Source organism: Medicago sativa, chromosome 1 (assembly GCF_051527215.1).
Source record: "Medicago sativa cultivar Bolivia chromosome 1, Bolivia_mono, whole genome shotgun sequence".
NCBI lineage: Eukaryota > Viridiplantae > Streptophyta > Magnoliopsida > Fabales > Fabaceae > Medicago > Medicago sativa.
This window is the reverse complement of record NC_140749.1, coordinates 14,782,157-14,798,688: the sequence shown is the minus strand read 5'-3', so window position 1 is coordinate 14,798,688 and position 16,532 is coordinate 14,782,157. Positions and strand designations below refer to the sequence as shown.

At 33.9% G+C, this 16,532-nt stretch overlaps 1 protein-coding gene and 2 pseudogenes across 1 annotated transcript; all 3 read right to left on the bottom strand.

The window, feature by feature from the left end:
- Positions 1-415: 415 nt before the first annotated feature.
- LOC146952975 (uncharacterized) lies at positions 416-2,573 on the bottom strand. Its single transcript, XM_085707313.1, has one exon. The coding sequence runs from the start codon at positions 1,986-1,988 to the stop codon at positions 570-572; it is 1,419 nt and encodes a 472-aa protein (XP_085563439.1). The 5' UTR covers positions 1,989-2,573; the 3' UTR covers positions 416-569.
- A 3,292-nt stretch (positions 2,574-5,865) lies between these two features.
- Positions 5,866-7,490, bottom strand: LOC146952974 (uncharacterized; annotated as a pseudogene).
- Positions 7,491-7,586: 96 nt separating this feature from the next.
- On the bottom strand, positions 7,587-16,532 carry LOC146952973 (LEAF RUST 10 DISEASE-RESISTANCE LOCUS RECEPTOR-LIKE PROTEIN KINASE-like 2.1; annotated as a pseudogene).

Sequence of the window (16,532 nt, the reverse complement as noted above, 5' to 3'; positions counted from 1 at the left end):
GTAACCGACTGAGGGGCCGGACTCGGAGGAGTGCGCTGATGCAAAGCCTGTTGTCGAGGCTGTTGTATGCACATTGGTTGATAGGGTGGCTGAAGCCTTTGTTTGACAAACGGTGATTGCTTTGTAGCCATCAATGAAGATACTAGGCTAGTTAATTTCTCCACCTCAACCCGAAGTGTCGTTACCTTTCCACGAAGTTCATGGACTTCTTGCTCCAGCTGATCAAGTTGATGTGTTTGCATATGCGAGCCGAATTTGGAGGAAGACATCGGACCACTTTTGACCTTTTGGACAAGAAAATTTGGTGAGACTCGAGTTTTGAATTTATGAAATGCAAGATGATGCATGATATGTTTATGCAAAAACAGATATGCTATTTTTTTTGTTTTGTTTATCGAAGGACTTATAACAGCAATTTCCGTAAACATCATGATTCAAAAATTTCATTGAAATAAACACAAGGTAATTTCCTTTTAACAAAACCGAGCCAAGGATAGACTCCAAAGTACATGATGGAAAGCTTGAAAGAAAAGAGAACAAATGGGAAATTCTTGAACCCCTGAAGCATATTACTCCTCAAAGTCTGGGTGTGCCCCTGCGAAGAGATCCATGCGTCTCTTTTTTCTCCCAGGACAAATCTTGTCCAGCAAATCCTGGTCTTCTTGGATAAAGGCTTTCAATCTAGCATTTTCATCTTTTTCCTTGTGATTAGCCCGAATCTGCTGATCTAATAGATTCTTCACAGTATCTAATTCTCGATCCCTCTCGCGGTATTTCCCTTCCCACATGGACTTCTCACGTCTTTCGATGTCCAACTGCTTCTGATACCCATCCAAGGACTCGAGAGGTAAAGGTAAAGGTATAGCTGAAATGGTTGAGGTCACCAATCTCTGTCGAGGGTAAGGTATCTTCAGTTTATTGGCTCGATCAATGACCCACTGGACATAATCTTCATGAGTAATAAACGACCTCCTTCCTAACTGATTTCTATCTTTTCTGACAATGGAATACCAGGCTTTCTCAAACTGCGTTCTTTGATTTACTTCATCCTTTTTGTAGAGGAAGAAGTCATTGTCGAGGATGAGGTACACGGGGTTCATCTCCATATAATACCCAAACTGTCGTCTAGCAAGAACTGGGCTATAACTAATTCCACCGCGCGTACCAAGAAGAGGTACGTTGTTGAAGTCCCCGCAACTGTTGATGATGAATTCTGGGTCACATGCTGGGTTAAACCAAACTATGTCTTTTGGGGTCCAGGTCATGAGTTTTTGGGACCAAGAGATTCGTTCTGGTCGAAGTTTAGGACGGGGTAAGTGTGAGGTAATCCAACAGTGGAGTAAAGGTGTGCAGCAAATGATGGTCCCTTTTCCCTTACGAGTGCGTTCATGAATAGAAATATAGGTGTCAGCGAGCAAAACAGGAACCGGGTTTCGGGTTAAGAAGATCCGAATGGCATTCATGTCAACAAAATTGTCAACATTTGGGAAGAGGATTATACCATAGATAAGCAGGGCAATGATAGACTCAAAAGCATTGGTTTTGGATTTCTCAAAGCAAATGGCGGCTTTTTGGTGAAGGAAATTGTAGGATAGGCACTGGAGGCCATCTTTAAGGGTGAATTCGTCTTTTATATCGGCTACCTCAAGGTGAAGGGCTTTTGCGATGGTACGGATATTAGGAGTGAGTCCAAAGGACTGGAAGGGTACTTTGTTGAGCACGGGTAAACCAACAAAATGAGAGTACTCCTCTAAGGTAGGGACAAGCTGAAAATCTGGGAATGTGAAGCAATGATAGATCGGATCGTAGAACTGAACCAAAGTATTGAGGAGCACCACATCCACTTTTGTCCTGAGGACATCGAGTAAATTACCATACTGCTTCTGAAAATAATCTGGGTCCTTCACCATCTTTGTCAAGCTCTTTAAACTTTCTGTATCCGGACTTTTGAATTTATACCCATGAGTTCTCCTTCCAACACTTTCCATGTCCTATGATGTTTATAAAAAACTTATATAAGTTCTTCGATATTTTAATGGATGGAAAAAAAATATTTATGGATGAATGCATGTATGTATGTTTATGCAACACAAACGGTGAAAACATGGTGAGGTTTAGTTCCACAATGTTGGAGTTTATAGTAACAACGCCATTTGGTAAGGACTATGGTTTAATTTGCAATCGTCACAAAGGTTCTACCAAGTTCCCAAAGTCCAACCCCCTCCGAATTTTATTGGATACCGAGAAAACACCCGGTCCAACAACGTTCGTAGGAAAGTCTCGTTCGAGTGTAGTATCGCGTGTCGACTAATTCCGAGAAAACACCCGGTTAGCCACCGCACTACGTCCTAAAAAGCCAAGATGGGTTAAGGGTTACTAAAGGTCCTTAGCGTGCAAACGGAAACTTAAGAGCAATAAAGTCTAAACGTGAAAACACACGCCGACAAATATCACTTCAAGCTCCTCCGCTAAGTGTGATCATCTCACATGTGCCAAGACACGAGTATACTCTCGGTATGCCACTATGAGTTCACCACGCCTATCTTATATTTCCCTCAAGTCCGGGTGTAGGACTTATTTTCTCACCACTCATGTTTAAGAAATGATAAAGAAGAAAAGAGAACAAATATACACGTAATATAAAAATTTTTAGCAAGTTTATCGCACAAATTTTTAATAAGGCCAAGTTAGGCTTACCCCTCTTACTTTTAATCCCCAGTGAAGTCGCCATTTCTGTCGCGTCATTTTTCGGACTGGTCGAAAGACCTTTTTGATTGGCGTTCGTTCCGCTAAATTGTTTTCACGACTGAACATTTAATTCTTTTCAAAAAGAAAGTGGAAAAAGGTTCAAATACCACGTTTTTAGGGATTAAGGGTTCGGGGGTTGGTTATATTTAGGGAAGGTGTTAAGCACCCTAAATATTCGTAGTACTCTACGAGAACCTCTTGATTTTATTTAACTTTTGTGCTATAAACTTGCTTGCTTAAAAAATGGAATTAGCAATGATAAAATAAAATTAGAGACCTAAATTATCTATGTTTTTATTGATTTGGAAGGACACATGTCCTTTGCCTACGTACCCGTGAGGGATCAAAACCTCGTAGTTCGGGGTAGAAATTGACGTTTGATTTGTTTTGTGTTTTTTTTATAGTTTTTGAAAAAGGTTTTAAAATGAAAAGCCAAATGGCAAATGAGAATTTGTTTGTGTTTTTTTTAATTGAAAGAAAAATAGACTCGAAATAGAATTAGAATTGATTGATGATTTGATTAAGAAAGTAATAAAATGAACGATCACTTGATTTAAGATCAAGGTTTGTTTATGAAAATATTTTTGTGATTTTGACATGTTTGCATGTTTTTGTTGTTTTTGAAGATTAATTGAAAATTAGACTTAACGGAGCAATAAAAATAAAAGCGGGTGGATTTGTAGTGACGTTGGATCACTACATAGTCCCTAACCTAATCTTTTTGCATTTTTTTTAATATGTAAAGCTGTAAAGAAATAAAAGACCCACACACGCACGCTATTTTTCGTTTATGTTTACATTGGCCCTAATTACATGTTAAATTTTGCAATAAAATAAATAACAATAATTTAAATGCATGCGATAAAAAATAAAAATAAATAAGATGAGATGAGATACGAACAAGAAATAAAATAGAAATGCATGAGAACGAAAATAAAAATGCTAGAGAAATTAAAATGCGTGAAAGAAAATAGATTTAGGACCAGAGCACTCTGGATTAATTTAATTAACAAGGACCAGATTGTTCTGGAGAATGAAATAATATTAATAGTTAAATTAGGACCAGAGCATTCTGGATTGATTTATATTTAATGACAAAATTTAAATATGCATATGAATGTAATGCGAAAATAAAATAAAAATGAATGCGAAAATAAAATGGACCAGAGCACTCTGGATTGATTTGTATTTAATGACAAAATTTAAATATGCATATGATGTAATGCGAAAATAAAATAAAAATGAATGCGAAAATAAAATGGACCAGAGCACTCTGGATTGATTTGTATTTAATGACAAAATTTAAATATGCATATGATAACAGTAAACGTAAGAATGTGATGCAAAAAATAATAAAAATGCAAAGGAAATTAAAAATGCATGAAAGAAGTTAAACGAATTTAAAAATGCATGAGAAAGAAAATAAAAGAGCTTAAACGTTATTAAAAATGCATGAGAGAAAAATAAAAGAGGTTAAACGAATAAAAAAAATGCATGAGAAGAAAATAAAAGAGGTTAAACGGAGTTGAAATGCACGAATATAATAAAATGCAATGCAGGGAGGGGGTGCAAGCAGTAAAGTGAGAGGTGCAGGAATTAAGCAGAAATGAAATGGGCCTAGAGGTAAGTGAACTGGGTCAGTGCAGACGGGTTATGGGTCAACCCGGTTCAGGGGAGTATAAATGGGTTTAGACCCATTTCCCTTTCATTTTACCAAAATTTCTTCTCTCTTCAAGCAATTCTCTAACCGGTCTCTCTCTTCTCTCTCCTATTCCAATCTTCTTCTTCTCCAAAACTCCGGTGGAGTGGGTGGTTGCCGGCGGTGGCCGGTGCGGCGGTTAGCCGCCTCCGACGGCGGCGCCGCCGCGGTTAACCCTTTTTTATTTTTTATTTTTTTGCTCTTTCCAACTCTTTTTTTCTCCTCTTTCCAATTCTTCCCTCAAAATCTCCAAACACAACTTACAAAGCCCTAGATCTAGAAAACAAAACGAATCACACTACCTTTGTTCTTTTGAAACGAAAACGGCTGTGGTTCAGTACGTGTGTGTGTCGGTTCGTGGTGGTTTTGGATTTGTAGGTTATGTGATGGCTGTTTTTGAGGCTTGTGTCGTTTGTTAATTTCGACCTTGTGTAAGGTTCATGGTGCCTTGTTCGATTCTGGACGTGATGAATTCGTGTTTGAGAATTGTTACGGCTGATTTGAGTTGGTGTTTGTGTGATGTTGTGATTTGGTTTGGTTGAAGTGAGTTTGCTGGAAAATTGTTGTTGTGATTGCAGGTTCGAAAAAAAAAGAATGAAAGAACTGTTTTTTCTGTGTATTTTGTTGCTGGAAAAATTCCTCCTTTTCTTGGGTGCTAATCGGTTCTACTTATAGAGAGGGTTTGAGACATCCAGTATGTTGAAGGAGCGACAGAAGTCTGCCTTGGCTTGGTACAAGGGGACAGGACAGGCTGTCTTGTGGTGGATTTGGATATTTTATCGGACAAAAATTGAAAATAAACAATAATAATAATAGTAATAATAAAAATAGAAGGACTAAAATAATAAAAATAAAAATAACAATTTAAAATGAATTAACAGGAATTTAAATAAAAGATTAAATAAAAAATAAAAATTGAGAGAAGAGGGCCCGACTCGGAACCAAATATGAGGTATTTTAAAATACCTCTCTGCCGAATTTTTCGCTGAAAAGTCTAAGACTTGATCAGGGTTCGAGGACACGTGTCTGTAATATCTTGGGTCAAAAATTGGGGTATGACAAGCACCACATGAAGATGGATTTTTATAAGGCCCCCACAAGTCACAGTGAACTAACTCAAATGCACTAGCTGCTTTATGATTACTTAAAGGAAAGCTATCTCTAGTTTGCTTAGCTCTTTGGCAAACATCACATGCCTTATTTCCATAGTCATTATTCCTACTACTAATATTTGAAACTAACTCAGTAATCTTCAAAGAAGGATGCCCCATTCGCCTATGCCAAATATCAAGTGACAGTCCACAATCAACTTTGAAAGCTTTCTCATGTTGTATCCTTCTGAAGTAGTAGAGCCCATCTATTCGTTCACCCCATCCAATCAGCATCCTCGAAGTGCGGTCCTGCATCACACACATACAGTTAGTAAATTGCACTACACAGTTTGTCTCATCTATTAATTGGGTTACAGATATCAAGCTACAATTCAGTTTAGGCGCATATAACACATTGCTTAATTTCAGTCCTCCATCAAGAGTTGTTGTTCCTTCCTTTGTTGCAACAGTTTTCTGCCCGTCTGGCAATCCTACAGGACATCCATGTACATCCTTCAATTCTTGAAGCAATCTTAAATTTCCTGTCATGTGATTTGAAGCCCCTATATCAATAATCCAAGCTTCTTTACCTGTCATTCTTTCACTGGAATTTCCCTTATGACTGTCCAGCATATTCACAAGAGTTTGCCACTGTTCTGTGCTCAATCCGGCCAACCCTCCCTTGTCAACTTCTGTCGCTGCCTCTGCTGTTCTTCCAATAATTGCTTGGGCAGCATTTGCTCGTACACCCATGCCTCTGCCTCATCCAGAATTTGCAATATGTCCCTGTTGTTGCCCTTTCATTTGAGCAACTGCTTTTGTTTCATGGCGTGGCCTATCCCCCCACCAATCTGGATATCCGACAATTTGAAAACAACCCATGCTATCATGCCCTGTCCGATTGCAGTTTGAACAGACTATGCCTTTGTCTTTTGCGTCTCCGCGTCCTCTTGCCCTTCCACCGGTCTGCACAGCAAGACCAACAATCTCTGTTCTTTCTTCCTTGGTCCTAGATATAGCCTTCACGCGCTCTTATTGTACCAAAGTGACATATACTCGATTCAACGATGGTAGCGGATCAGTTGCATGAAGGCTAGAGCGAGTCGTTCCATATAACACATCATCTAATCCCATCAAGAACTGATGCACTTTCTCTTCTTCCCTTTGTTTCTCTAACTTTGCCTTGATGTTGCATTTGCACCCTTCACATGTGCACGTTGGTATCTATTGGTAATTTCCCAGTTCATCCCACAACACCTTGAGTTTTCCATAGTAGTTCACCATGGACATTCCTCCTTGTTTACATTCAGCAAGTTCTGATTTCAGTTGTTGAATCCTTGGCCCGTTCGCAACTGAGAATCGCTCTTTAATGTCGTCCCAAAGTTCCTTTGTGCTCTCCAAATAGGAAATAGTAGAACGCAGAGAAGCTTCAATGGTGTTTAAGATCCAAGACACCACCATCGATTGGACAGTCCACCAATCCTCCATTTCTGGTGAGTTTTCATCTAGCTTCTTTATGGTTCCTTCGACGAACCCCCATTTATGTTGTACACGTAAAGAGGTCCTCATAGCTTTTGCCCATTCATCATAATTTTCACCCCGAAGTTGGACTTGGGTGATTATGCTTCCTGGGTTGTCATTCGAATTCAGATCATACGGAGATGGCGTCTTTTTTACCACCTCCTGTTTTTCCACAGATTCTTTCTCACCAGAACCTAGCTCTGATGCCATAATAAATTATGGAATGATTCTCTTTATTTCACATAGAAGAATGGCTAATATATACACAGTCCCACTTCACTGTCATATCAGAGTCTTTAAACAATTGCCTAATTTATCTCCTTAAACTATGCCTACATTAAGATGGTCAAAGGTACAACTAATCATCTAATCAATATACAATATGATAGCTAGCAATATACATAATGAAACATATTCTGTTTCCTATTAGAAATGATACATGAGTGTTCCTATATATAGAGTTTAGTTATGTAACTAACTCTTAGCCAAAACTTCTCAAACACTCTAACTAACTATATTCTAATACTAATGGTACATAAAAACAAGTGTACTTCTCTAGATATGTTAGATTCTACCAAATTACAATATGTGCAGTGTCAAGAAATATTCTCTACTAACCACTAGAACTAATGAAGTCACTCGACATCGAATATTGGTTTGAGTATGTTGTTTCATCTCTCGAAATTACTTCACTTGGATACATGGTTGGCTCAGGAGGCATTTCAAGGTTTTCAATATCTCCTTCAAGCATCTCCACTACTTTACTCATTGATGGACGATTATTTGGCTTCAATTGTATACACCAAAGAGTGACAATGATAATCTTCTTTACTATTTTCATTTCCTGCTCTGTGACATCTTCTATTTCTATTTCTCTCTCTTTTTCAAGTTGATCATAAATCCAAAAGGGAAAATAAATCTGGCTTGAATCCTCTGCATTGGAATTAAGGTTTTTCCTCTTGCTTGCCATCTCCATCAAAAGCATAACAAAACTATAAACATCAGCTTTATACGACACTCAGCCAATATTTTTGTAGAACAACTCTGGAGCCATATAATTGTACCTCTTGCTGCGGTCATTGTGACGATGCTCTTCTCTACCGGATGTAGCTTTGCCAATCCAAAGTCAGATATTTTAGGGATAAAGTTCTCATCAAGAAGGATATTGTGTGGCTTGATATCAAAATGTAAAATCTTCATTTCACATCCGTGGTGGAGATAAGCAATCCCACGAGCTATTCCAATTGAAATATCATAAATTTGATTGTAGCTTAAGTTTATACTCCCTTCTCCAGGGAAAATAAATTTATCAAGTGAACCATTTGGCATGAACTCGTAAATAAGAGCATGTTTTGATCCTTCAATGCAAAGTCCAAGTAATTGTACTACATTCAAATGATGTATTCGTCCAATAGTTGTAACTTCATTTATAAAATCTTGCCCGTTACCTTTTGACTTACCCAACATCTTGATTGCCACACAAGGGCCGCTGCGAAGGTTACTCTTGAACACAGTGCCAAAACCTCCTTCACCCAATTTGTCTTTGAAACCTTTAGCCATTTTCTTAATTTCTTTGTATGAATATCCAATAGGCATGGAATTGTTTTGTTGTTGTAGATATAGTTCAATACATTCATACATTGACCAATGCCTTTTTCGCCATTTGTATATCAGTAGTGCAATGAAAAATGTTATCCCAAATAGAAGTCTAGTAGCTAATAATGATGGTAGTATGTAATGTCCTATTGCCAAGCCTACATCATAGAATGAATAAACGTCTTTCCTTGAGTTAATTTGTCCTTTTGATACTTCAAAGAAACCTGTAATGTTATACCAACAAGATAAATATAGATACTTCAGCAAATTTGGCCATATTTTATCAAGGGTTAAGGCTGTTCTTGAATATTATACAAACAAAAAAAGTCGTATTTCTAAAGAAAATGTATCTTTTTTATGAAATAAAAAGGAACAAGAATGGTGCAGTCCATTTTCTGAACCAAATATTTTTATTTGATATGAGGTAAGTCAAAATATTTGGTTCAGAAATAAAAAAATCTGAAACAAACGGGCCCAAAATTTTTATTTTTTTATTTTTGGAGCAAAATTTTATCTTTATTGTTTATATTAGACCTTTTAGCCTCTTTGTACGGCAAGTTTTGACACGTCAAGTTTAAAAGCATGGCTCTCAATAATCAACTGATCAATAAACAACAAAAATTTAACCTAAAATAGCTTTCACACTCAATGTGTGTGTTATTCGAAAATTGATTGTAATTTGTCATCAATGCGGTAGCCTTTGGTTGAGTCTTGTCTTTATTGGTGTTTATGGTGTGTGGTGTATGAATTTTCTTTTGGTTGTTTTGTCTATTTACGACACCCTTTCCTATGTAGTTTTTGTCTTATCGGTCTGTGTTCGTCTTGCGTAGAGATTTAGTTATTAATAAATTTTTCCGTTCAAAAAAAATTAATATTAATTATAAATTTGTATGGACAATTCTCCTCGTTAGTTGCACAGGTGTGAATACTAATACTAATATTAAACATTCACATATCAAATGTCAATAACAATGTCAAATATACTCAGCATAATAAGAAATATTTTGGAATGATTAAATCATGCTTGTTAATTTTTTTTTCACAGTATAATGGTTAAAGAAGTAAAGAACTCACCTATTTTGATTGCGATGATAGTATCAGCAACAACAAATTTTACTTGAGTCAATAAATTGATGATATTACCAAAAACAATTTATAGAGAGATGCAATTTATGATGAAAGTTTTAATGTTTTTAGCCATAGATCACTAGATACAAATTATAGCATATCATCAATAACAAAGAAAGAACAAGAGATTGTGTACCTTTGAATTATGTTGATGAAGGATAACCGTAGACAACGCCGACAACTATGAGAGGGGTAACTACCCTCATTCCGTCTAGCTCTAGGTTTTCACCAATATTCAGAATAATTAACCGTCTAATGGGATGACGTTTAAATAGCTAAACGGCTGAGGGCAGGGACCTCTCATTGGGCTTATCTAAATGGTCCAACCCATCACGGTCCATTTAGTAACAAAAGCCCAATCACTAAAATTCATCATATAATTAGTGCTTAACACAATAGACCATAATTTATATTATGACATCAACTTATAATAATTGATTATTGTCAATCCATAATTGATTAATTAAATAATTAATCCAACAATCTCCTACTTGGATGACAATACTCAATTACTGAAAAAATAAAAATTCACTTGTCATAAAGAATTTAAAAATTTAAAATTACATGTATGGTCAAAGCACTAATCATTCAAAAGAGAAGTAAGCTTTGATGTTGCAGAAATTGAATCCGATAGGGAAAACAAATCATACAGATCAAAAACTCACTTTTCGAACAAATGATGAATCTATAGTGACACGTTTGAATTAAAAAGAATATGTCACTAAAGAATAGCCCAAGCATTTTAAAAAATGTTATAACAAACTCCCACTAACCCAAAATAACATAGACTTAATCAAATCATTATGAGTTACAATACTCATATATAAGTATGTGGTTAGTGGTTCTGCCAATGAGTTTTCAATTCCATAAAAGTCATATATCCACATAGGTATAAGAGTAGTAATTACTTATAGGGATAGCCTATTAAGAGAATGTAATTACATTTAGTCAAAAAATCAATAAATGTTCTACGACATTCAATTAATCCAAGTTTTATAAAAAATGTGACTATGAAAATCCATAAAAGCAAAATAGGAAATTCAATAATCCCAAAAATGGATTAACATAGACACTTAGTTTAAAGAAAAAGATGTGGATTAATGTGGCCACTAGAATGTCAATAACAAAAGAACATTTATGATTATCTCAAATTATAAGTACCACAAGAACACAATATCATACTCGATAGGAGTATTGATATTATACATTGTACTTACTATTTATGACTTCAAAAATGTGGAATGTTGGTAAAACAGAAGCACAATGTATATTTGCATGCCAAGAAGTTATTGTGCATATTCCAACAAAATTGACTTAAACATCCAATTATGATGCTCATTGAGATCGATAGAATTTTAACATATATCTCAATATAATAGAATGAGACTAAAGTTTAAAGTCTCTTAAGCTATGCCATATTTTATAGTGTGCACAAGAGTATATGGCGATAACGACAATAATTGTGTACACATTTCTCTTGATCTCACATATATATATAAACAAGAGTGAGATTTCTCATTTGAGCTCGTAATATATAATATTGTGTACACACTCCCACTGATCCCACATATATATAAACAAGAGTAAGTGAGATTCTCATTAGTGATCACTGATACAAAATATTATAATAATGTAATATTCAACAGTGGGATACTCAATTACTAGTGCAAGATTATCAACATAAGTGGTTATATAATTTTAACCAATAGAGTTTCATGAACTCAACCACATATTTTGCACATAAGCATAGCAGAATTATTAACACAAGTGGTAACTCAAGGATAATATGAAACCCCCATAAATACATATTTTATCAATGACAGATATTATCAAGAATTGGGTTTCGTAGTTAACCACATATTCTGCATTTAGAATTAAGGAGAACGTAAATTTTCATTTAAGAATTTTGTAACACAAGATCTCCTTTTCACAATTAAAATTCCACAGAATTTTATAAACATAGTAACCGTTATATGACAGAGTATGATGATTATATAAAAAATTTATCATCATACGAGTGTGATGAGTCTCTAAAAATAGGATATAAGACTCTGTTCACAATTTTAATAACTCACTCAAAACTCAAATGCTACAATTTATACTTCAACAAATTTGAGAAACAATTAGGTTACAAGCAGCGGAAATACACAAGACTTTTATTTTATTATTATTGAGGATATAAGAGAAAATAGTCATAAGCTTCCATAAGTATTAAAGAATAGCAATAGCATAACTAATATCCTCAATATAAGTCTCTACAAAAAATTTCATATCTAAAATATGAAAAAACAAATAAATATATTTGTTTATGAGATATAGTTAGTTGACATGTAGAATTTTTCTCACTTGTTGAAGAATGATATTTTCTCCACTTGGTGGAGAATGATAGTTAAACTATCTTACCCACAAGGATGATTATGTTAAGTAATGTCATACCGATAGGGTATGTCCATCACGTTACACAATACATAGCAATGATTCTCCCACTTGATAGAGAATAGACAATGATAGTTGAATTAAAAAGTCTGAAAGATATTTTAAATAAAATATTCAACTATTTCTCTATCACAAAATGATATGTTAAGTAACGTCACACCGATAGGGTATGTCCGTCACTCACATAACAAAGGGATAGTAGCAATCCAAAATATTTATATATAAAAAAAAATCACATTTAGGTAGAAATTTAATTCAAAATGTAATAATATTGGATTGCAAAAATTTATACAATTTTCTACATGTCTTTAATAGGGTAACTTACTTATTGTAATCTCATTCAAGAACCTTAAGGATAATAATAAGTAAGAACTATATCATCACAATGTACAATTCTTATGTCTCAAAATTTAAACATTGATAGAGTATTATAATTGACATAAGTATAAACATTTTAGGTACATTGAATAATAACAATTATATTAATAACAACACACCGATAGGGTATGACTGTTACCAATATAATGCTAATCTATTTAACAAAAATTCGCATAATTGTACCCACGATGGGTGAGATTACAATTATACAAATAAATAATGTTTATGCTTAAGAGATGCATAAACAATTATACTTAAATTTACTCAACTTCGGTCATATTCAAATGATAGAAAAATGTGCTTAACAATATTTTAAATTAGCACATCATAAATATGACTTTAGAATTTCTTTTATATGAAGTAGTATAATAACAAAAGTTATTATTTGGAATAGAAGTGTGTCAAATAGTTTTCTAATTTATCCAGAATAGAACTCTTAGAATAAAATTTTCAATACTCCCACTATAAATTAGAAAGAACATAAATAAAAAATGGAGCATTATAGTAAGAAAATAGTATATAACAACAAAGTTATGTTTAGAATATTCTGAAAAAGGATTTCACTTCTATATAGGATATCATAATTGCTCAACACAAGAGAAGAAAGACTAAATTTCTTCATATATGCAATAATAAGCAATAAGTCACAAGAGGATAAAATAATTAAATCACAACATACCTCGGAGAGTGTGACATTCATCCTTATATTTAGAGCCAATGACTGTTGATGACTTAACGAGAATATCTTATAATATAGTCATCTCAAAATATTCATCAATGGAGAATAAGCAATTGTAAAAAAACATATGTGAGACTCTAATTATAAATCAATATGATTTATATAAGAATTCAGATGTAAGGATGATAAATATTTTCAAAATTGCCTCAATTCTTAATAAGTTGTTCTGATAATAGTTAACAGATAAACAACAAAGAGGCTTACAAATTTCAATTCATCATTAGAATTTTAGCATAAAAAAAAATGCAACCACGCCTCATTCATAGTTCAACATAATTGTGATCCAAATATTTAATTGCGACAAGACACATAATTAGATAGTTAATGGTGTTTGTCACAAAATTTAGAGTAATAAATTAAGGGTCTAGATTAGAGTGTATAGCAGAAAACATAATGTATATTAAAGATAAATATGTCAATTTTAGATTCAATTAATATAAATGACATATATAATATACAACTTACTATACTCCTTTTGAAAACAAAATATTATTAAGACGCTTTAAATCAATTTGTGACAAGAATCAGGCACAAGTGTCTAAGTTCAAATATGTCGCCAAAAGAATGATCAATTAGTGAACTTTGGATTTTTATGCTAAGACAATATGAATTAAAGAATATATTAAATTCAATATATTTGGCATTAGAATTAATAAAATTGAACCTTCTAAAAATTCACAATAGTTTAAGCTCAAATATTGAGAATACATGATTCGAAATAAATTATTCTCAATTTAATTGCTATCTAATCCTTACAAGATTTGACAAAATTTTGAGATTCATGCATCAAAAATACAATATCAACAATTCTCAAAATATATTAGTTTATACAAGATATTTGAGACAAGAATATAAGACTGAGTCTAAAGATTCTTCACAATACTAACACTTTAAAAGAATAATTTACATAAGTGTTATATTTTAGACTTAAATCTAAAGAATGCATGATTTAAAAGAACATATGATTCTCATATTAATATACATCAAATATTTAGACATCTCATAAACTAATTTAAATCCCAATTTTTTTATGAGTACAAAATAAATCAAATCTTCTTACGAATATTTTAGGCTCGGAATTGATCGAATAAGATTTTCCCTCTTTCAATTTCACGAATTATTAATCCAATCGAGAGAAATTAGATTATTGGGGTTTTGCGGAATCTGGACAAATAAGGCTGAGTTCTTATATACGGTTCATGGGATGTAGGTTTCGGCAAAAGATTGTATCAACAATCAACTTTTGTTCAACATATATAATAAAACCCTAGATCAAACTTGAAATAGACCCTTTGATTCACTATTAAATTGGTCTAATAAGAATAGAGTTCGTCGATTTAAGAGTACCATATTCACTAAACATATTCATTGTATTGAAACAAACATATGGCATCAAGAGATAATGTTGAAAGTCATACAGTACACGTTCACGTATTTTGCCACTTTCATGAATCATACAAATTAACAATTATTCCTACGATTAACAGAGTGATAGCCATAAATGTATCTATTTGGCTCTGATACCAATTGATGAAAGTTTTAATGTTTTTAGCCATAGATCACTAGATACAAATTATAGCATATCATCAATAACAAAGAAAGAACAAGAGATTGTGTACCTTTGAATTATGTTGATGAAGGATAACCGTAGACAACGCCGACAACTATGAGAGGGGTAACTACCCTCATTCCGTCTAGCTCTAGGTTTTCACCAATATTCAGAATAATTAACCGTCTAATGGGATGACGTTTAAATAGCTAAACGGCTGAGGGCAGGGACCTCTCATTGGGCTTATCTAAATGGTCCAACCCATCACGGTCCATTTAGTAACAAAAGCCCAATCACTAAAATTCATCATATAATTAGTGCTTAACACAATAGACCATAATTTATATTATGACATCAACTTATAATAATTGATTATTGTCAATCCATAATTGATTAATTAAATAATTAATCCAACAATTTATTGTGAAATGGGCTTCACAATTCTTTATGAATTTCACGATTTTTCATCAAATAGTATAAAAATAAGTCTCATAATTCAAAGAGCTCTTGTTACAGAGATACTGTTTCAAATCAATTAAGAAAGTTGCAGTAAAAAAAAAGTCAATTAACAAAGTTTTTACATTGAAATCCAGATTTAAACTCACATTTGTGATATAATAGAAGAAAAATATTTAGCAAATAAAGGAGAGAAATTAAAGTGATAAATTCTTACTTTTTATATATAAAGTTAGGTGGTACCATATCCCTGCATCACCAAAAAATTATTATTCATGAGAAACAAAGTTGTAATCTGGATGAAAATTAGTTGTAATTGGTAACGATGTTTGCATTACCACAACCAGAGGTCCCATATCCAGCAAAAGCAATGCAAGAGGGTAGAGAACATTGAAGCACTACGTGGCCGGAAGCGTTAAAGTAGCATGCTCTTAGTGTTTGATCTCCACAAAGATTATTACAAGCAAGACGCAACCATGAAACCTCAAATCCGTAGACTAACGCTTTATGAATTACATCATATGAAAGTACTTGATTTCTTTGCAAACCCGACCAAGAAGTGAGAGTAACCAACTTCACATGGCAACCAACTTGCATGTCCTCAGCATATAAATCACCAGCCATAGCATAAATATACCCTTCCGAGTGCCAATCGACACAGGGAGAAGTATTCACATATTCGTGATTGTTAGTCACTGAATGGGTACAGTTCAAGTAAACTATATAATTAAAAAGAAGCTCATATGGATCTGGGTTGAGCTTTCTCAATCGTATTTGATCGGTAATTGCCTGGTATGGGTCATTGCAATTATCATCGTAAAAATTATAGGTCTCACAGAAATTAGATTGAGACAAGAAATTGATAGGAGGGGAAGAGCAATTATGTTTTTGAACACCAGGGTCTACCAATCGGATTGTGAAATTGTTGTAGTTGATGGACTGGACATGATATTTCGCAGAGTATAGATATAAAATTGTTACATTATTTTCACAAACTAGTTCGTACCTGTTGTCTCCACAGTGTTTTGGGTCATTTTTCAATCGAAATGGGTAACTTATATTTGATATTTTTCCACAAGATGAAGGTGGACAAACATGCTCTTCCTTATTTGTTGTAGTGCTGCTTCAACCTTGGTGGAATAAAAGAGAAAACGGCAATAAGAGCACCAGCATCACTCTCACCCACCACAT

Coding starts and splice junctions, on each gene's coding strand:
- LOC146952975 (XM_085707313.1), bottom strand. CDS start 1,988: ATGGAAAGTGTTGGAAGGAGAACTCATGGGTATAAATTCAAAAGTCCG.